At 50.2% G+C, this 22,915-nt stretch overlaps 1 protein-coding gene across 1 annotated transcript; it reads right to left on the bottom strand.

Moving 5' to 3' along the window:
* Positions 1–547: 547 nt before the first annotated feature.
* Positions 548–22,010, bottom strand: LOC147011862 (uncharacterized). Its single transcript, XM_085857303.1, is given in 8 exon segments — positions 548–1,983; positions 1,986–2,199; positions 3,796–3,890; positions 3,998–4,077; positions 6,359–6,518; positions 12,659–13,458; positions 14,847–16,490; positions 21,890–22,010. Coding segments are annotated over 8 exon segments (3,192 nt in total). The 5' UTR covers positions 21,996–22,010; the 3' UTR covers positions 548–1,890.
* Between the last annotated feature and the right edge of the window lie 905 nt (positions 22,011–22,915).

Raw genomic sequence — 22,915 nt, 5'->3', positions numbered from 1 at the left:
ACAATTAACTGTGACATATACTCCTTCAGACCCGCCGTCATCCACGGGATTCCTGTGCGGAGCATGGGTATCCCTGCTAGTATATTATATATATACACACACACACACACACACACACACACACACACACACACACACACACACACACACACACACACACATAATATGTACCACTGATGATTTGTTTAGGGTATTTAAATCAGTCTGAACTATCTGATTTAAACATGACAACGGGTTACAGAGGTCAGACCCCAAACCCTTAACATTTCCATCGAAAGCCAGATTCCAAACCGCAACCTCCAGGAATGCGGTGAGGTTCCTTTCTAGTAGGTCAGTCCCCAGCTGGGCGAGGGAAAAAAAAATGAAAGCATATTGCCTTGGGGGCAAAACCACGTGACTGTTACATGCCAAGCTTGGAACCCCAACATCTGAATGGGGAGGGGGGGGGAGTTAGAGCAATCATTCACCCTTCTTCAATCACCTGCCCCCTACACTTCATTTTAAGCACTGCCCACTCACCATTAATAAAACAGCCCACAGGTGGATATATCGAGAACTCATTTAATGCAATCAAAGGAAATGCCGGGCAGGGTGGGTCCTTAACTACCACCACCCTCCCATTTCCCACTTACCAAGCTTGTCCTCTGATTATACAGACCATTGCACAATGCACGCTGCATACAGAAAATAATAATAACAGCTCAAAAAAACACTTTTTGGTTCATTCGGCGTACTGCACGAACAGCACGAACCCGGTCGGTCATTGTAAACATTTCCAGGAAACAAACCTGATTGTTGCAAAAAGGTTAAATAAAGGATTTTGTCAGGGATGTATGAAGAGACAGATCCGTTCAGTTATGAATGAGATTTTAAAAAATTACCACCATTGAGGATGGGGAAAGGGGGGGGGGGCTTAAACCAACCAATCAAAAAATAAAAAAATAAAAAATGAATCTGACAAAGGAATGCAGAGAAAACTTGCACAGCGTGACTACGCAAGTTAAAGTCTCCACCAAGAACGACTTCAAATAAACCTAATAAGACTAAACTCTTGCAATACCACTTCAAAATAATGATAAAAGAACAGAACTTCAAAAATAAAATAAAAATTAAAAAAAGATTGAATTTCTAAGAAGCAACTTTTAAACTGCAGCATCTGTTTTCTGTACCTCGTAATGGCAATTGCCGCTCATTATTAAACCGCCCGAGAAGGAACAACCAGGCACTGGTCAGGTAGGAACAGGGCTCGGAAGGCAGACCTCTAACAGCGGGACCGGTAGCAGACAGGACGCTGTATAGAACACGGCCTCCCTTTAGACAAGCAAACCCACAAAAGCAGAGTTCCGCAATGCTCAGAGTCTGTCAATTCAAATAAGACAAAACCAGAAAACACCGCACGGAGAGTAAAACTGGGCGAGTTAGTAGAATCTTCATACACATCGAAAATTGTGGGTTAGAAGGACAAGAAATAAAATAGATTGGAAAAATAAAATAAAAAAAGATTCAAAACTGATAGGAATAAAACAAATGACTTTAGAAAAATTCACGACACATCCACTAATTGAGAATTTCAAGAAACAGGTACACAGTGCGCTTAAACAGGTTCACATTATCTTCAGCTTTTCGGGAACTCCAGGAGACCCACAAGAAACCCGAGTCCTGACGAAAGAGGATTTATAAACGGCTGGAAAGGAATAACTCAGTACAACGAGCAACAGACATCCGTAACAACCTCGTCAGCATTCTTTTTGATTCCACCATTGAGATGAAGAGCCGAAGGGAGATTAATAGGTGTGGAAGTAGAGGTGAAAAGGGAGCAAGTCGACCCCTCATTACCCCACAAGCCAAGGATGATATTATCGAACGAGTTGCAAGAGTGATTGTCACAGATCAAAATCGTCGTGGCATGACCTCAGAGTCCTCATATAACTCTCCTCTATGATGTACACCTGGGCCGAGAGGACAGAGGGTTATCTGGACAGAGGCGGCGTGGGACTCGGGGATGAGCGTGGCGGGTTCTTTAGGAGGCGGTGATGTCTGAAGTCATAAACCGCCCGACAGAGGAAAATGAGCTCGGGATCGGTGCGAGGAGGAACTCGCCGATGGATGGGAGCGAGGTAGGTGGGTGCAGCGGGGACCAGCGACCGAGCTGAGCTGATGGCAGCACTGTTCTGGCACAGTTTCATTCCAGCCCAAAACCTGCACAAACATTCTTAGTTGGGTAGTTGTTAACACCTACGTTCTAGATACGAGACCATCTGTGTCTTACTCATAGATTTACAATTATCTTCACACATTTAGAGTCACTCCCATTAAAGAGTCCTGCACCTAGTGCTCTCTCCTCAACATGGCACAAATAAAAGTTGATATCAGAGAGATTTCAATGACGAGTATCTTGTCTGATGTCAATCAAGCACAAGTAGAGCAAAGTAACACCTGGGACCATGGTGTGTGGAGTCCCTGTGCTCCCAATTTACCAGCATGACCAACAGCCACACATGAAAGATGGGTGACAGAGATAAGATAAACTTACAACTATGGATGGAGGGAGGTGGTGTGAGAGGGGAGTTTGGGGGTGTCGGGCGGTGGAGCGGGTGGGGGGGGTGTCGGGCGGTGGAGCGGGGTGTCGGGCGGTGGAGCGGGGGGGTGTCGGGCGGTGGAGCGGGGGGGTGTCGGGCGGTGGAGCGAGGGGGGGTGTCGGGCGGTGGAGCGAGGGGGGGTGTCGGGCGGTGGAGCGAGGAGGGGGTGTCGGGCGGTGGAGCGAGGGGGGTGTCGGGCGGTGGAGCGAGGGGGGTGTCGGGCGGTGGAGCGAGGGGGGTGTCGGGCGGTGGAGCGAGGGGGGTGTCGGGCGGTGGAGCGAGGGGGGTGTCGGGCGGTGGAGCGAGGGGGGTGTCGGGCGGTGGAGCGAGGGGGGTGTCGGGCGGTGGAGCGAGGGGGGGTGTCGGGCGGTGGAGCGAGGGGGGTGTCGGGCGGTGGAGCGAGGGGGGGTGTCGGGCGGTGGAGCGAGGGGGTGTCGGGCGGTGGAGCGAGGGGGTGTCGGGCGGTGGAGCGAGGGGGTGTCGGGCGGTGGAGCGAGGGGGTGTCGGGCGGTGGAGCGAGGGGGTGTCGGGCGGTGGAGCGAGGGGGTGTCGGGCGGTGGAGCGAGGGGGTGTCGGGCGGTGGAGCGAGGGGGGTGTCGGGCGGTGGAGCGAGGGGGGTGTCGGGCGGTGGAGCGAGGGGGTGTCGGGCGGTGGAGCGAGGGGGGTGTCGGGCGGTGGAGCGAGGGGGGTGTCGGGCGGTGGAGCGAGGGGGGTGTCGGGCGGTGGAGCGAGGGGGGTGTCGGGCGGTGGAGCGAGGGGGGTGTCGGGCGGTGGAGCGAGGGGGGTGTCGGGCGGTGGAGCGAGGGGGGTGTCGGGCGGTGGAGCGAGGGGGGTGTCGGGCGGTGGAGCGAGGGGGGTGTCGGGCGGTGCGGCGTGCGAGGGTGGTGCGGCGTGCGAGGGGTGGTGCGGCATGCGAGGGGTGGTGCGGCGTGCGAGGGGGGCGGCGTGCGAGGGGGTGCAGCGTGCGAGGGGGGCGGCGTGCGAGGGGGTGCGGCGTGCGAGGGGTGGTGCGGCGTGCGAGGGTGGTGCGGCGTGCGAGGGGTGGTGCGGAGTGCGAGGGGATGGTGCGGCGTGCGAGGGGTGGTGCGGCGTGCGAGGGGGTGGTGCGCGTGCGAGGGGTGGTGCGGCGTGCGAGGGGGTGGTGCGGCGTGCGAGGGGTGGTGCGGCGTGCGAGGGGTGGTGCGGCGTGCGAGGGGTGGTGCGACGGAGGTCTTACCTGCAGTACTCAGCCAATGTTAACACATAACATTTTTCCTCTATGCAGGCCACGCTGTTCTCATCTTGATGACGAGATGCAAACACTTCGTTTTTCTGCACAATGAAAAGAAGAGTTCTCTTTTTTTCCTCATTTTGCCACAAAGTAAATCTATTCACAAATCACATGACAGGAAGAGAAATAGGTTGATCAGACATCGCACCTCGCATTTTGGGTAGGCTGGTCGACCACCTTGGGTGTGCTCCGGGCGGTAGTACCAAAAAAGGCTCATTGTCAGCTCTCCTGTACAATGGGAATATCAGACCATAAATGGTGGAGAACTGCGGTGTGTTCGATTATGGAAAGGGCTGGAAGTCGTCAAAATACTCAAACAATTATCTTCAAAACAACATTACCGCGTTAACTGAAAGGTTACTCTGACTTTGGATTCGAAAGAAACCACAACATCACTCGGAAGAACAGTTTACATTTTGTATCCCATTGATAGGGCGGATCCAGATCTTCAGCAAAATCTCATCAATTCTTGTCACACACCCAATATGTCCACCAAGTTTCATCCGAATTCGTCCATAACTTTTTGAGATATCATGCTATTTAATTTTTGCCCCATCTCTCAATGGTGAAAAACCAGTAAAAAAAAAATTGTATTGGGATCTTCATCTAAATCTAATCAATTTGTCCATCATACACCCTACCTCTTCAAGTTTCATCCATATCTCGCCATAACTTTTTGAGTTATGCTGCTCACAGACAAACAGACGTGAAAACATAACCTCCGTCTACCTTTGGTAGCAGAGGTAACAAACATTTGAAGGTTGAGACTGTGATGTCACCTATTTGGTTCAAAGTGCATTATGTACATATATATATATATATATATATATATATATATATATATATATATATATATATATATATATATATATATATATATATATATATATATATATATATATAGGATCTCAACCTCGAGGAGCTGACAGACATGTTGGATGATACAAACAGCCACGGTGAGCTAGAGGGAAGAGCGGTCACTTCCTGGGGTACTCTGGGTACCAGTGACATCACAACAACGGCACCACCTTTCTCAGCGGGGCAATTTCAAAAGCGGAATTTCCTCCACCTCATGAATGCCAACCTATGGAGATTGTCTGTGCTCTATACTGTAAAATGCTGATCTTTGAGCAAAGGAAGCAGCACAGACCATTATAAAAGTCTTTGGTATGACTCGGCCAAGGTTTGAACCACAAGTGTACTTTTTTTGACCAATTTTTTTCGTACGATACAAAATAATCTCATAACCTCAAAAATCAGCAAAAACATGATTATCCCAATAGGGGGTATTTGAAAACCTTTATTACCAGCTTTAATCCCTGTTGAATGAAATACAGGGCAAATGTTTTGGGGGTTTTTTGTTTCACCTTTGACCTTTTGAAATCGACCTAATTTAGGTTATTAAAAGGGGTTCCTGTGCTGTTCCCGAACTGAGTTCCCAATCCTGAACTCGGCCAGTTGCCCTTCTGAGCCAAATCCAAGTCAAGCTGGGTTTGGCTGTCAACTTGGAAAATAACGCAGATATTCAAGTAGTACTGTGGAAATGGCCATTTTCACGCTACAAAGGAGAAGCACGACTTTAACAATGCATTTGCCTTTTTTTAAAGAGAAATTACAGTACCAGATCATACTGTACACACAGTAACCAGCAACATACTTGGTCAGGACGTGTAGCATAGGTCCACACGTTTCACAACTACAGTACTGTACTTCGGCGTCCACAATGCAACACAAAATAAGCTTCGTTAATTGAAGCACATTTTAAAAGTGCAAGAACTTCAATGTTTCCTGAAACCTGCAAACTTTATAAAAGCAGGGCTTGATGGAGCATCTGTCTGTGCCCTGAACAAGGAATTATTGAAAAATGCTTGAGTAAAGGGCTAAAGTCTCATATGCCAAGGCTGGAGATTGGAATGAATGAAATATCCAATGCTCCAGGAGACCATAAATTTACGAATCTCTGCATTCAATTAACTATTGATTTGATGTGCTTTTCTGTGCTTTCACATTGTGTTTTGCAATGCGTATTTCATTGGTTCTGTACGAGTTACACAGTTATGAAATCTTTATTAGTCCGACCCCACGCAGTGTATGTGTATGTGTATGTGTATGTGTATGTGTATGTGTTTCAACATTTGAGCTTTTGATGTCAAATTTTCAACAAACCTCTATGAGGATATGGAGAAGGTGAATTAATAATTGGGTCAAAAGGGCAAAGTCACAACCAGTAAAAATAGGCTGTAACAGCCCATCTATGACTGCGCAACGCGAAACGGCCGGGTTTTGTAATCACCTCAGTGTGTGTGTCCAGGCCGTAACATTTTTTTTAACCTTTCAAACTGTTTTCCTTCAAGATTTAAGTAAATTGGCTCAAATGAAGAAATGAGACACAAATGTTGGAAAGAGAGAAAAAAAAAGTGGGTTGGGGTGGGGGTGGGGTAACTATGCTTTTTCCCTTTATGAGGGAAGACAATTATCCACCAAATCCATTATGGGCAAAAGTACCCACCAGTCCTTGGATTTTCCCAGAGGGCAGAGATTTTGGCAATGTAAGGCAGTGAGCGGCGCCGGAGGCCTGAACGCAGGAGGACACAATCACGTGGTTTCACCGCCAGTCCGTCACGTTGCACGGCAGGAAAGCATCGGCGGACAGCGGGCTCCGACTCTCCCTACAAAACGAGCACAGGCATTGGGAAATAAACTTTTCATTTCAAGTTAAATCAACCCTCCAACTGAGGAGCAAGTCAGTTGGTTCCATATTTTGGGTTGAGGGGTGGAGGAAAGTGGGGGAGGTGGCTGAATGGAACAGGTCCGTTTGCGATGTCATAGAAACATGTTCGCCACCATCGCAGAACAATTCCATACAATAAAGTTTAACCCCGTTTCACCGGTTAAATGGGGACAAGTAACTAGTGACGAGCATGTTCAGCTGGAATTGCCAACAACGATAAGTTATACTCATCATGCAACTTGAGTAGGCATGAATATGACCGTTCACACGTGACATGCGCACGACCTGGCAACGCAATTTTTTCTACAATGCAGGAGCTGTTGCCAAGACAACAACCACACGAGAAAGATAGCAAGCGATGTAATTTTGTCAAGGGATACCCAAGAAGACCTGACCGCTTGCTTTCCACTGTTTAGGCAGTGATAACTCACCAACCCTTGAAAACCCACACTCTTCAATGTCTACCAATGACCAGGGCTGGCATACAGGTCCTCCGGCTAAAAGTCTTCCCCAAAGACGGCACACACATTGCTGCCTCGCCCTGCACATTAATCACCAGGATGGAAGTTTAGAGCTGGGTTGGGATTCGAACTGGTGGACATACCATGAGGCTATCCTGACAGCCCATCATTTGTGGAGACAGCTCCTTAATGTGGAACTTAACTTGCCAATATGTGAAATCACACACCACTCGAGCTCATAATGCTGTCAGCACAAAAATCAACACATTTTGTCACCACCGTGACTATGTACAAGTGAATAAAGCTGAAAAACAAGGAATCTCGTAATTCAGACAGCGACAATATTTTCAAAGTGCGACAATTCCAAGATGTGAACAAAGGTTCCAAGGTTGGAAACCAGACTCGTGGTTAAACAAACACCATGGAAGCGCAAGTGCGCACGTGAGCGAATCGTCGGTGGCCGACCCACGTACAGATCAACAACTTCAAAGCAATTTCAAGAAAATGATCAAACAAGGCAAATTTTTGATAAGTTTTCGTCAATACATTCTTAGTTCGGCGATCTCAGACTCGGAGTTTTTACAATCATATTCACGACATCGGGAGACATCGCACACCATGACACAAATTACATGGACACGAGTAGAGAATGGACAAATGCACACCTCTAGTAATATTGCGAACCATGGTGCATCTCCCGTTTACGGTGGTTGCTTCCCACGCAGCGTTTGAAGGCTCTGAGTGGATAGAAGTAGATTTAAGAGGTCTTCATGGAGTAATTTTAAATAGCTGTAGTTTGCCCTCTTTTTAGATAAATCCAACCTCCATCACCCGATGTTGCGGTACAAGCATCTCAGAGCTTTGGCTCAGAGTGAAACCAAGAGTGCAGCACAATTAACCTCGTTTTAAAATCCATGAAATAATTTAAATTGATGGGATTAACTTTAACTTCTCCCATCACTGGGGACAGATAATTTTGCTTGTTCAACAAAGGATCCCAACATCACAAGTTGTGCTCAGATGGGAACAACAAACAGGCCAATGAGCGATGTGCATGCATGTAGTCAGATGGGCTGTGTGCTCAGGATGAGCTACATTTATCCATGGGGTACGAGCAATCTCGAGGGGAACCAAAATACTGAGCCATGTGCTCGGATGGGAACAAACAGGCCAATCCAAAAACAGACTTCTAAAGTTCCAACTCTTACCAAAAAGTTATTACTACAAATAAAAATTTCAAACAAACAGTCCTGTAAAAGTTGATCACAAAAATGAAGCACATGGTGCGAGTGTGAATGGTTTCAAAGAGCGATAATGTTATACTGGAGAGAAGCACTCATGAGGTTTCCATGTGTTTCAGGAAAAAAAATCACATGATGGACACGTGCGTGCGCAGTCATGCGGGTGCCTATATGCCTGTGCACTGCGCGTACGCACGCACCGCATTGCCTGTCAGCACGTGTTCTAATTTCCAATTGTTAGCATCCTGGGCAGAACAGTACACTAAGCACATCACTTAGATCATAAACTACGCTTCTCAATTAAAATGCATCGAAAATCTGAAGTGGCACAATTTTTCAACCACTCACTGTTCAACCTGTTGTTCCACTTCAACGCTTGATGTGGTGAATGTTTATTTCCAGAAAAACAATACTTCAAGGAATGGGGACGACTTTCCGCATCAAAGATCCCAAACCTTGTCGTGACCATAAATATCAATGAACCCAAACTGGCATTTTGCAGACTACAGGCCGACAACCAAAGCCGTAGGAAAATGACCACCTGGTGACAAACTGAGATCGCAACGACACTTTCGCTGAAGTTCATGAAAAAGATCCGACTGGGTCTGCTCGGGCATCCTCAAAGATAAATGATCAAAGAGGAGGGTGTGCAGCATTTCTGCATTGAGGGAGGGAAAAAGCAGGGGGGGGCGGGGGTTACACCTGAACCATCGGACATGACCTCGGATTTCCAACGGCCATCGATCGCCAGTTTGACCAACCCGGAGTACAGCAGAGAGAACGAGGGGGGAGACAAAAGCACCAACACCGTGTGAATGGGACAGACAGCTGCAAACGCCGAGCGTGCCCTGGCAATCCGATACGGTCATTGGACTGCAAGGAAATAAAATAAAAATCTCCATTGTCTAACACCGGTAGGTTCACCTGCAGTGCCTCCAAAAGAACATCAGGACGACACTTTGTAAATAAAATCTATACGGTACAACAATGGCAAAGTTTAATTTGAGGCAAGTTCTTGCTTACACTCTAGAGCAATTCGATATGTGATAATCCAAGGTTGGGGGCTTGGGGGAGGTGACAACATACGAGAAATACTTCTTGTTAAACCATTCCAAAATGTACAACTACGCAATGTGTCTGTTGTATCCAAAGTGGCCAAGAGGAAAGAATGGAAGAAAATACCAATATGTGGCCGATGTTGTGCTTCCTTTATAAATTGCAGTCCGAAACGTCAGTGTCTCACCTAATAATAACAAAAAAATTATATTATGTGTATATATACATACATATATATATATATATATATATATATATACATACACACACACACACACACACACACACACACACACACACACACACACACACACACACACACACACCTCTCTCTCCCCAGGTTGTCTCGTGTGAAGGATTACATTGGCTGGTTTGCTTTTGCCTTTCCAGCAGTTGTAAAAGCAGGAATTTAGAATTTGTTCAGGATGCCGGCGATAACTCGCCTACCCGTCGACAAGGACACTGTGGTATCATTAACGTCCACCAAATAGATGGGAAGCCAGTTTAACGTCCGTCTGAGAGAAGATGCACCTTGATGAAACGTCCTGCCTGCGAGGCACAAATCCAACAGTTTGTAATCCTTTAAAGGAAACAGATCGCAACAATTTCACATTAACCGACAAACTTACACGTGATCATTTCTGCACTCGCCAACATTGTTCGGTTTGCATGCAATGCCGACACGTCCACCACCCACTCCATCACGTCATTTAGTGAGGTCGCAAGCCCCAATTCTGGGATCTACTCTTTTTACGTGAAGGATGCTGCACTTTATGTCATTCTGTTCATATCGTACGTGCAAGACTGCTTCGGCAGCACCGACGCTTTGTATCGAGTTTGGTCCCGATAGATCGAATCGAGGTTAGAATCTTTTTGCCCAAACAAGCTGTTTCAATGTTCCTCCAAAAAAAAGCAAGTGTATTTATTACACCATGTACTCATGCATTATATATATATATATATATATATATATATATATATATATATATATATATACATATACATATACATATACATATACATATAGATATAACGGCCATGGGTACAGTGTATTAGAGGGGGTTTATCCTCGTTTCTCCTTGGTAGAAATTATATATATATATATATATATATATATATATATACATACATATATACATATACATAAAGAACATGAAGTTCGTTCATTCGTGTGAAGTAAGTGGATGCAGTTATGCAGAATTTGTTGGGACCACAGCTGTGCAGGTGCATATCAGTTAGAGCAGAAATTTGCAAGTAGTTTAGGGTATCAGCAATAACTTGCCCCCACCTCGTTGAAAGACCGTGGGAACTTCAAAGTCCACTGACCAATTCTGGCAGACGGGACATCCAGCTTAACGTCCTGCAGACCTGAGGGACGGTGCGCTTTGTGATGCAACGCCCTTCCTGGAAATCACCAATCTGACCATTTATAGTCGTGCTGGGAATCAAACCCAGATGAGAGAGCTCAGAGTTGAATGGGAATGGGGTGAGTCAGCAATGTCGAGTTTGCACAAAAGGGGAAAAGCACCCGTACACGCACACACTCATTTCAACAGCAAACAAATGATCACTTGCATCGATAAAACAGAGCTCAAAAACTCCCACAGAACATTAAAGGAGAATAGGGGAGAGTAGTAGGGAGGGGCGAAAAAGTCATATTTGTTGAATGAGAAAATAAATTCAAAAACCACGATGGGATAAAAAATTAAACAAGTTGAGTGGCACGTACATCCACTTTCAATCGAAGGTTAACGGTCTCGGGTCAAACCGACCGTGGCCATGAACACGTACCATAAAAAAAAGAAATTAAGAAACCTCAAATCGGAATACTGAGAAAATCTTGAGCATCGGGATGGGATCGGGTTAGCCAAGAATTTCAGTGAACTAAATTTGCTAAGAATGTCAACAATTTCATAGATAAATAGAAATTGTGCAAACTGTCAAAAACACTCAAATTATCACCGCGGAACAAATAGAGCAAATTCAAAACACCTAATCAGGCTCAAATTGAACGAGTTTTTTTTATTATTGTTTTCATACAATTATGAAAACAAGAAAATAAGCTTGTGCGGTACTTGGACAAGCCTGTGATGGCGTATAGACGTTAGGGAAAGATGCGCAATTCTACTTTTGGGATATTCACGGGGTCAGACACTATACTGGCAACACGACTACACACCTGATGTGCCAGTAGCTGGTTCAAGGTACATTGTCAAGGGAAATGAAAGCTAAACTACCAATCAAAGAAGCATTAGAGGTTAGACTGGCACCCAACTTCATCATCCAGGATAACTGTGTATAATTATGCCTGGTGTTGGCTTAATGGTTAAGGTGGCCTTGGGATCCCAGGGTCCTGAGTTCAAATCCCACTTAGCTTAGTTGAATTAATACCAGGTGGGGTTAACTTGACCAGTCATCCTTCCGAGGTCGGCAAAATGAGTGCGAGCTTGCTGGTATACTGTGTCGGAGTAGCGACCCATCCAGAATTGTGCCCAATAGCCAAGGAGACTGCTTAGGCAGCACCAACACTCTGCACAGAGTATGGTCCCAATAGATGGATGGATGGGTGGATGTGTGTAATTGAGTTGGGAATCAAAGCTACATTGACAGCTAAATGGAATGTCCACTACCTCAAGATTAAAGGAATTAATTCTACTATCAATAACCCCTTGCCCCCCCCCACCCCAACATCACCTCTTTCCAATTTTCCAGTTTTTCTCTCCCGAGTTTCCTTTTGTATCATCTTGTCCATCCCATGCATCCTTTCCTGCTTCCCATTCCTCCCCACACCCATTCTTTGTCCAAATCTCCCTCTAGGTTGTCTTTTAACTCCGTTGTTGGTGTGTCCCCCTACCCCCACCTCTACGTCCTGATCAATTCAATGTGCTAGTTCTCCCAAGAACCTTGACTGTGTACAAAAACAAAACAAAAAAACAACATTTAAAACAATAATAATATTAAAGAGAAGGTAAAGCTCAACTTATCCACGTACCCCAAAATAAATAATGGGAAAAGATTCAAAACGTTCACAGACAAGTGATGCAATGGAAAAATGGTCTTTATCAAGACCCAAATTGGTGGGAAAAAAAAAATCAAAACAAAAACGAAGAAAACTAATTTTCTCAATCCAATATTGAGAGATACACGAACCACCATGGGAAAAGGTACGAGAGAAGTTTTGGATTAAGGCCCTTCTTCAAAGCAAGAGAACACACGCACAATTCAATCTGCCGTTGCTTGAAAATAAAACATGTTTGTGGTCTACATCATGAAATTTCTGGGGAAAAAAAATCAAATAAAATAGCTGCTTGAACACTTACGGCAATATACACAGCATTGTAAAATGGTTCTCCAACAGGTAGCCATCCATTGGTCCCACGACGCTTCGCCACAGGAAACTGCCGCCCCCCTGGAGGGGAGTCCACTGCAGAGAAGTGCCGCGGTGGTCGCCCCGGACCCCGGCGGCCACGAAGTCCATCTCCACCTTGCCTTCGGCGCCACGTGGATGCCGGTTCAGCAATCTGGGCTGCAGACTTCTGCCCAAGGGTGTCCACTATGGATGCATCACTCGATGACACCTTGATCACAAGCTTGGGCAAAGGGGGATGGCGTGTCGAGATATTTTGTGTGTTAGAATCGATGACACTCTTGCAGCTTCTGAGTGAAACAGACCCGTGATTGGAGGGACTTCCCGACATCGCTCGCTCTTGAAATTCAACCCTTTGCTTTTGTACCACCGACATCCTCTCATGCTCCCTGTCGGTAGATGGCTGCAACTCTTCGGTCATCGCAGCAACAATCGGAACAAAGCAGTCATGGTGTTGTACAGCTTCACCGTGGACTCTGAACTGTTGGGTTATGTCGTCGAGCCGGAAGTCTTTTGCCACCGATTGGCAAGGGGGGCTGAAGCTCGCTGCAGGTGAAGATTGGAAATCAGTTTGTGCAAGGTTCTTGCCATGTATCGGTTGCACGGCATGTTGATGAGGGACAGATGTGGGAAACCTCACTGGTGGTGCACTATGGGCATGAGGAGGTGAGACACTAGGTGTGGACATGGATGTGGTACTGGGTGAGACCCCACACCCAATAACCATTCCCAAATCTGTGTCGGTTCTGGCAACTGAAAGAGAATAAAAATGGGAAGAAAGTTAGAGCCTACCATGGCAGTCAGTGAACTATTACTACATCTTATTACAAACTACATCAGGAAATTGAGTGGATAATTCAAACTAACATTTGAACATGCTTTATCAATGCCCATTCAAATAGCGATATTCCCATCGATTAAATTTATAGATTTAAACATAACATTTTTGCAGAATTTCTTCAAATACTTAAGTAGTAAAAAATCAGTTTTGGTGAGAGCATTACCCTGCATCTAATTACCTGCTTGGTTTTAATAGTAGGCCCAATTAGGGCACCGTCAATATATATATATAAAAATACAAAATGTAGCTTAAAAAATTAAACTCAATTTGTTAATTAAATGTGATTACAAAAAATTAAAATCAAACAGGATAATTAATCGTCTGACAATGTAGAATTAGAACACTCAACTCCGAGATGTCAAGTTTGGGTTCAAATCCAGACCAGATAAACTTCCGCATCGGTCATTCGCAATTCGGGCATTGCATCGCAAAGTGTGCCGTCCCTCAGATGGATGTTAAGCCGGGTGTCTCGTCTGCTAGCATGAGTTAGGATGTGTCAAAGATAACATGGTGTTTGGTGAGTTCTCTGGCAACATGAATTATAAATTCCTACCAAAATCACAGTTGAACATCAGGCCTGGCCAGTTGGTTTGTGAAGGGCTTGAGCCAAAAATTCTCCAGTCTACTCCACAAGAAAGCAGGATTAATTGAGGCCATTAAAAGTATAAAGTAGTTATGATTATGAATTGTACATAATGCTATAAATACCTGATCACTTCGCTACACTTTCCCTTTATTTTTGTTGCTCAAAAATACGTTAAATCTGTTAATCGAGCATTTCGTGATTTTGTGATATCAATGCATTTACAAAGCCAAGTTTTGCCGAGGATGTCACATCATGGAGCAATCAAAAATGAATCGTAGGTATTGACACCAATTAATCTCAGAGAACACCTCGATCTCTCAAGCTCACCTTTCTTGTGAAGTTGCTAACACTGATAAAAAGTGTCGCACACAATAAGCCCGATCATAAACATGTCTCGCCTCGACAGGCCATTCACAGAAAATTCGTACTTTGCATCAACATGACAATCATCCCTGAAAATTGATTTGCAAATCGACTCTCCTCTCTGCAAAAGAATTCCCCACTGAAGCCAAGTATTTGTACAAAGCATATGCTTCGATCCCATTCACCCAAAAGGTCCTTTTGTCAGAAATATATCGGACAAAACAGAAATTTGCTTTGGAACAAATCCAATAGCTTTCCTCCACAACCAAGCTTTAGTTCTTTTTTTTGGGGGGGGGGGATAGAGGGAGAGGGAGGGATCAGAGTATGACAAAACCAGCAATCCAATACTACCTTTTTGAAGTCCAAAGTGATACTTGCACATCGATTCAGAGAGCCAAGAGTCTGAATAGTTGAGGAATGATGGCATGCATTTCGACTCTCCCATAGGCCGGTCATGTGCAGTGCCAATGTAACCGACTCGATTGAACTGCGGAAACGGTGGTGATGTGGTTGCCCAAACAGGCATGCCAGAAGCCAAATGGCACGTGTCAAAGTTTGCTGGCAACCCAGAGGACGTACGCCAACCGCCACCCACTGGACGAGTTTGACTGGAAGAAGGTAAAGTGCTGCGTGAGTATAAAAATGATCCCTGTAAAGTGGAGCACGAAGATAAAGCAAAGCCCGCTTGTTCCTCGTTAGCAATGCCGATGGGTAATGTTCCCGAAAAGCTGGGTACTTTTGAAAGATTGGAGGAAGGAGTGGAAATGTCAGCTGCTAGACTGTAGCCACTTGGGAACCACTTTTTCCTATCACGGTAATCCTCTGGTGGACAGATCCCGATGGGCTCACGAGATTTAATCGATAAATCCAGTGGAGCATCCTGGGCAGGGAAATCCATCGGAGCAGTGCAGAGCACGTCATTTTTGGTATTTTCAACTTGGTACGTCGGACTTATAATGGCCTGAGATCTCAGGAGACAACCTGGAAGATGTGCACTGGTCTGATCGTTTTTCATGTCTGGAACACATTGTACCACAAGTGGTGGTGATTCTATTGAACAATTTAAATCTAAAGGGCATTTTGTGTCATTGTTGGCAATCTCTTGAACAGAGAGCTGCGAGGCCTGCTTCATCGAACAGTCCTCGCCAGGCTCAGAAGCCATTGCATGACAAGGACTGCACTGGCTGGAACAGCCCTGGGAAACATCTTCCACGATAGCAGAACAGGAACTCCCCTCAACATCCATGGACCACTCCTTTTCCCTGCGTGCACATTTTTCCAGCACATAATCATCTTCTTCTTCTTTCTCCATTAGCAGGTTGACAAGCGTCTGGGCTGTCAGGCTGGCCAAACGTCGTTTCCGTGGCTCCTCACAGCTTACGGTGTCTCGTGGTATTCCTCCACAAGTCCGTGGAGGTCGCCGTCGCCCACGCCGCAAAGATGGACGTCCAATCTTGGGTGCTGCTACAACATCCTTATATTCAGCACCCAACAATGCAGATTGAGCAAGGCCTTTGTCGTCTTGGTCATCAAGTGGGCACCACTTCATTTTCCCAGCCAATGAAGAAGTAGAGGGATTTAGCACCGACCCACTGCCAGATCCATGCAACTCCCCATTCGTGTCAGTTTCCAAATCTTGAGGTGACTTGACCTTTGCAACAGGACGTCCATCATAGGTATTTGCCCGGCTGCAAGCTGTGATACGTTTCCTCAATGGATACGTCTTCCAAATACCACTGTTATGACCAGAAAACACACTGCCCACTGCTGCTGTCAAAGACTCACCCCAGGAACCTTCACTTGCAGGAAGCAAAGTGTTCAAAGTCTCATGAGAATCATCAAGCCTCCCCGCGATGGTTGCTGCAGTTGCCAAAACCATTCCTGATGAGCTTGGCTGGCTGTGCTCATCTATACGATCCATCCAAGGAGGAAACTTCAGGCCGGGCAAATGGCCAGCAAGCACTGAAGCCATGATCTGTGATGGTCCTTGAACCACTGCAACAAGAAAGAAAAGAGTCAAAAACAAAACATTAAAGAGTAGAGGGTTAAAATGAAAGGGGCAGAAATTGCATGGCCCACGGACAGCAGGCGGTCTGTCAGAGTACAACCCAGCTCTCTCAGCACGTGCCAAATGCGATACCCACCGACAATGAAAAACTTCCAGGTTTAAGTTAAGCTTTGTGTTGGCTAAACCTCCCACCGAGAGGCAAACGACACGGCATCGTTTGAACAAAAATCGGAGTCAAACTTCACGCGCTGGCCAAAGCAGAGAAAATTCCGACATGTCATCAAGGGCAATACCGTCCGGCGAATAACCTTTTAACATAGCCCCATCACATGCCGCTCTTGAGCTGGCCTTCACGAAAGCAACCCTTAAAAAAAAAAAAAGCACAGACAGGTCACAAGCTTGAATGTAAAAGTGCGGAAAAGATGACCCCAGAGGAATGGCAATTGGGAAAAAAGAGACAACCAGATGTATTCCTGATATCGCAACGCAAACCAATAAAAGGAACAGTAAACACCCTTAACCAGGATTTGCACGAGCTCAAGAACCCGATCCCGACAATTTCAGAATCATCGAAACGAGGTGATGTGCATTTTGGGATAAATCGCTACCCTTTACCTCCACCTACCTACACACCTGAGTACATCCAAAATATGAACTATTACACCCTCACTGTGGAAGAAGGACATGTGGAATTTGGAGGCATTACCATAGCTCAGCCAGGTCAAAAGGTTATAATGACAACGATGGAATAACACGACCCACGTTTAAAAAATAAAAATAAATCTCTTGTATTAAGAAGCAGTGTCTGCAAACCACCTCAAAAAAAAAAGAACCAAGGAAACTAAAACTTTGATAAACGAGTATCTTCAACAAGGGAGGGTGCAGCACTGACGCTCTACATACAATGACACGCGTGTAACGGCTGCCAGACACTTCGAAACAGCAAAGCAGCCGCAGAGACCATAATTAAATTCCAAGGTGCAAAACCGCTCTCCTGTAATAGGAATGCTCAGAAGAACAATAGAGGTGGTTCAGATATCATAACAAGAGAGCAGCAGGTAAAAGTTAAACAAAAAAAACAAACAAACATGTCAAATGCAACGACACGGTGAGGAAGAATTGATACTGATAGCCAATGGCACGACATCTCGTCAGTTGCTGGGTTGGCCTGCTCGGTGCCCACTTTATGAGCGCCAACCCTGTGATTCTGGGATACCAGATGCAAATCCACTGATGCTTGTTTGTCAACGGTCTACCAGAGGTGGCAGGATGGCAGAGAGGTAGGCAGACGTGCCTCTGAGCAATCTGGCCCGGGGATTGAATCTCAACACAAGAAAAACTACCCCTCTGGTTTTTCACATGCAGGCCGATTTGATGTGCACAGTCCCTCGGATGGACGTTAAACGGCGTCCCATCTGCCGTTAAAAATCCCACGGTATCTTTCATGAAGAGTGGGCAAGCCATCTCCGGCACCCTGAATAAATTACAAATCCATGCCCGAACTTGCGTCAGCGGCATAACTGCTCCCAGTCACGACGCCAACCCCGCCTGCATGGATGAAGTACACCAACGTCTCATCACCTCGTCGTCGTGCACACAACTTATGTGCGAGCAGAGGCAAAAGCCTTATGACAGAAAAAGTACCTGTGCTCAGCTGCCAGTGACAAACAGGCCAATCCCAACAAAGCCAACCTTCAACTGATGATTCACAAACGGTGAAAAACATTTGTATTCAAGCCTTCAGGGACCAAAAAAATTAAAAATCCATCCTCACATCTCGCCAAAAAGCGAAGTCATAAAAGAAACATCCAAAAGACGACATTTGTTGCGCCTTCCGTAGACAACCATTTGTTCGGCTTGCAGACAAAGAAGAAGAATTGTGAAAGATGGACCTTTTCTTTAATCAAGGCAGAAAGTTTTAGAACAAACACAAAACATTGTAATGAGGAAAACAACAAAGAAAATGATAATAATGGAGGATAAAAGTGCAGAATCTTCACAACCCACCGTGAAACCTCAAAAACACAGAACAGACAAAGCTCCTGTCAGATCATTGCAGTGTGTAAAACTTCAGATAGGATCGACTATGGTACAGCGTGCAAGGATAAATGGGGGATGACAGACGGCGCGTGGAAGGAAGGGCGCAGGGGGCAGGGGACACCGCGAGGGAAGAGGACGGCGTAGGGGGCAGGGGACACCGCGAGGGAAGAGGACGGCGTAGGGGGCAGGGAGGACCGCGAGGGGACGGTGCCGGGCGGCCAGGGGCACGGTGCCGGGCGCGCCGCGAGGGCACGGTGCCGGGTGGCCGGGGACGCCGCGAGGGAAGAGGACGGCGCAGGGGGCAGGGAGGACCGCGAGGGGACGGTGCCGGGCGGCCAGGGGCACGGTGCCGGGCGTGCCGCGAGGGCACGGTGCCGGGCGGCCGGGGACGCCGCGAGGGAAGAGAACGGTGCAGGGGGCAGGGAGGACTGCGAGGGGACGGTGCTGGGCGGCCGGGGACGCCGCGAGGGTCAGACACCGGGCGGCCGGGGACACCGCGAAGGAAGAGGACGGCGCAGGGGGCAGGGAGGACTGCGAGGGGACGGTGCCAGGCGGCCGGGGACGCCGCGAGGGTCGGGCGCCGGGCGGCCGGGGACGCCGAGAAGAGGGCGACGGGGGAAAAGGGGATGCCGCGAGGGGAGGGCGACGGGGGAAAGGGGACGGCGACGGGGGAAAGGGGACGGCGACGGGGGAAAGGGTCGCCGCGAGGGGAGGGCGACGGGGGAGAAGGGACGCCGCGAGGGGAGGGCGACGGGGGAAAGGGCGCCCCATGAGGGGACGGTGCCGGGCGGCAGGGGACGCCGCGAGGATCGGGGGCGCCGCGAGGGCCGGGCAGCCGGGGACTCCGCGAGGGTCGGGCGACGGGGGAAAGGGGACGCCGCGAAGGGAGGGCGACTGGGGAAAGGGGACGCCACGAGTGGAGAGCGACGGGGGAAAGGGGACGCCGCGAGGGGGGGGCGACGGGGTAAAGGGGACGCCGCGATGGGCGGGCCACGGGGGAAATGGGACGCCGCGAGGGGAGGGCGACGGGGGAAATGGGACGCCCCGAGGTGAGGACGACAGGGGAAAGGGGACACCGCGAGAGGAGGGTGACAGGGCAGAGGGGACTCCGCGAGAGGAGGGTGACAGGGGAAAGGGGACGCCGCGAGAGGAGGGTGACAGGGGAAAGGGGACGCCGCGAGGGGAGGGCGACGGGGGAAAGGGGACGCCGTGAGGGGAGGGCGACGGGGAAAGGGGACGCCGCGAGGGGAGGGCGACGGGGAAAGGGGACGCCGCGAGGGGAGGGCGACGGGGGAAAGGAGACGCCGCGAGGGGAGGGCGACGGGGGAAAGGAGACGCCGCGAGGGGAGGGCGACGGGAAAAGGAACGCCGTGAGGGGAGGGCGACGGGGAAAAGGGGACGCCGCGATGCGATGGGAGGGCGGCGGGGGAAATGGGACGCCGCGATGGGAGGGCGACGGGGGAAATGGGACGCCGCGGGAAATGGGACGCCGCGAGGGGAGGGCGACGGGGGAAATGGGACGCCGCGAGAGGAGGGTGACGGGGGAAAGGGGACGCCGCGAGAGGAGGGTGACAGGGGAAAAGGGGACGCCGTGAGGGGAGGGCGACGGGGAAAGGGGACGCCGCGAGGGGAGGGCGACGGGGGAAAGGGGACGCCGCGAGGGGAGGGCGACGGGGGAAAGGGGATGCCGCGAGGGGAGGGCGACGGGAGAAAGGAGATGCCGCGAGGGGAGGGCGACGGGGGAAAAGGAACGCAGCGCGACTGGGGGCACGGCGCCGAAAGAAAGGGGACGCCGCGAGGGTTGGGCGGCCGGGGACGCCGCGAGGGCTGGGCGGCCGGGGACTCCGCGAGGGCTGGGCGGCCGGGGACGCCGCGAGGGCTGGGCGGCCGGGGACGCCGCGAGGGCTGGGCGGCCGGGGACGCCGCGAGGGCTGGGCGGCCGGGGACGCCGCGAGGGCTGGGCGGCCGGGGACGCCACAAGCGTCGGGCGCCGAACGGCCGGGGACGCCGAGAGGGGAGGGCGACGGGGGAAACGGGACGCCGTGAGGGCAGGGCGATGGGGGAAAGGAGACGCCGCGAGGGGAGGGCGACGGGGAAAAGGAGACGCCGCGAGGGGAGGGCGACGGGGAAAAGGAACGCCGTGAGGGGAGGGCGACGGGGAAAGGGGACGCTGCGATGCGACGGCGATGGGAGGGCGACGGGGAAATGGGACGCCGCGATGGGAGGGCGACGGGGGAAATGGGACGCCGCGATGGGAGGGCGACGGCGGAAATGGGACGCCGCGATGGGAGGGCGACGGGGGAAATGGGACGCCGCGATGGGAGGGCGACGGGGAAATGGGACACCGCGATGGGAGGGCGACGGGGGAAATGGGACGCCGCGATGGGAGGGCGACGAGGGAAATGGGACGCCGCGATGGGAGGGCGACGGGGAAATGGGACGCCGCGATGGGAGGGCGACGGGGGAAATGGGACGCCGCGATGGGAGGGCGACGGGGGAAATGGGACGCCGCGATGGGAGGGCGACGGGGAAATGGGACGCCGCGATGGGAGGGCGACGGGGAAATGGGACGCCGCGATGGGAGGGCGACGGGGAAATGGGACGCCGCGATGGGAGGGCGACGGGGAAATGGGACGCCGCGAGGGGAGGGCGACGGGGGAAATGGGACGTCGCGAGGGGAGGGCGACGGGGAAATGGGACGCCGCCAGGGGAGGGCGACGGGGAAAGGGGACGCCGCGAGGGGAGGGCGACGGGGGAAAGGGGACGCCGCGAGGGGAGGGCGACGGGGAAAGGGGACGCCGCGAGGGGAGGGCGACGGGGAAAGGGGACGCCGCGAGGGGAGGGCGACGGGGAAAGGGGACGCCGCGAGGGGAGGGCGACGGGGAAAGGGGACGCCGCGAGGGGAGGGTGACGGGGAAAGGGGACGCCGCGAGGGGAGGGCGACGGGGAAAGGGGACGCCGCGAGGGGAGGGCGACGGGGAAAGGGGACGCCGCGAGGGGAGTGCGACGGGGAAAGGGGACGCCGCGAGGGGAGTGCGACGGGGAAAGGGGACGCCGCGAGGGGAGGGCGTCGGGGGCAGGGGACACTGCAAGGGATTAATAGACTCAGAGGAGGGAGGGAGGGGTGTTGAAGATCAGTGTTGAACCAAATTACCGTAACTGGTAAAACATTAAGTTAAAAGTGCTGACACAAACATTACAGTGTTTGAGGGTTCGCTGAATCAGCACCGCACTGTTCGGATTCGTCTTCTCTTGAGGTCATAACGATCCTCGTGTTTACACGTTAACCCCGCGACCCCGCTCTGTCCACCTCGTGCTAAACACGCACACAGTTCAAGGAACGTACCCGACTTGGAACACACAGCAAGACATACGTCTTCATGCCAGGTTACAGTACAACGTTGCGCAGTTGAGTTGTTCATCGACCCCATCAGTGCGCGGGTCGTTGGCATCGTGACGTGGGATAGAAAGGTCGGGTGGAGACGATTTGGGGGGGGGAGCGATTTCGGGGGGTGGGGGGCGGTCGTTTCGGAAGAATTGGTGAGAATGAAAACGAGGAGAATCGACGATGAAAGTATCGTTTGGACGATAAACAATTCGCGGCGGAAATAACAGTTAATTCTCCCCCCCCCCCATTTTGAAAAAAGGATTTCCTTGTCCCCTTCAAACAAACACATCTCCACAACAAGTTCAGTACAGGTGTTCACATCGCGTCGGTGAAGGAATCGTAACATCGATGAAGGGTTACGAGGGGGTGTGTGAGAGAAATGGTGAGAGATGAAAACACCACAGAGTAATATTGAAGAATCACTTACGGTGCGGATTGCCGAAAGAGACCACGTCGCAGCGTCGGCGCTTAATGTGCTCTAAACTGCACCACCCGCGTCCCCAGAACCGGGTGGATCTGGACTGATCGTCCCCCTCCCCTCCCCGACACGACACGCCCTTCAGCCTAATAAATCCCGCCTTTTTTAACAAATGCCTGATCTGGTGCAACCAGTCCAAACGCATCTGCCCCGCCCCCTTGCCTGTAGCCCCACCCCTTGCATGTAGCCCCGCCCCCTTGCATGTAGCCCCGCCCCCTTGCATGTAGCCCCGCCCCCTCTTTTTCAGAGCTCCGCCCTTTCTCTCTGCGGCCCCCGGAGACGAACGTCGCGAATGAGTTACACGCCCGTCGTTTATTATTTACGCACCGGCCGCGGAGTTCCCACCCAACGAACGTCCGATTGTCAATTTAATACGAAGTCAAGGAAAGAGTCCCGTGGTCCTGCAACTCGACTTTCCGTGGGCAACCTTGCGCAAAGCGCCCCGCCCACATCCGCCCCTCGCTCCGTGCGAATCCCCGTGCCACGGATCACACAGCAGCCTCCGG

This window comes from Eptatretus burgeri, chromosome 15 (assembly GCF_056783735.1).
Source record: "Eptatretus burgeri isolate ZD-2024b chromosome 15, Ebu_testis_v1, whole genome shotgun sequence".
NCBI lineage: Eukaryota > Metazoa > Chordata > Myxini > Myxiniformes > Myxinidae > Eptatretus > Eptatretus burgeri.
The sequence above is the reverse complement of the archived record's forward strand: the minus strand, read 5'-3'. Positions and strand labels throughout refer to the sequence as shown.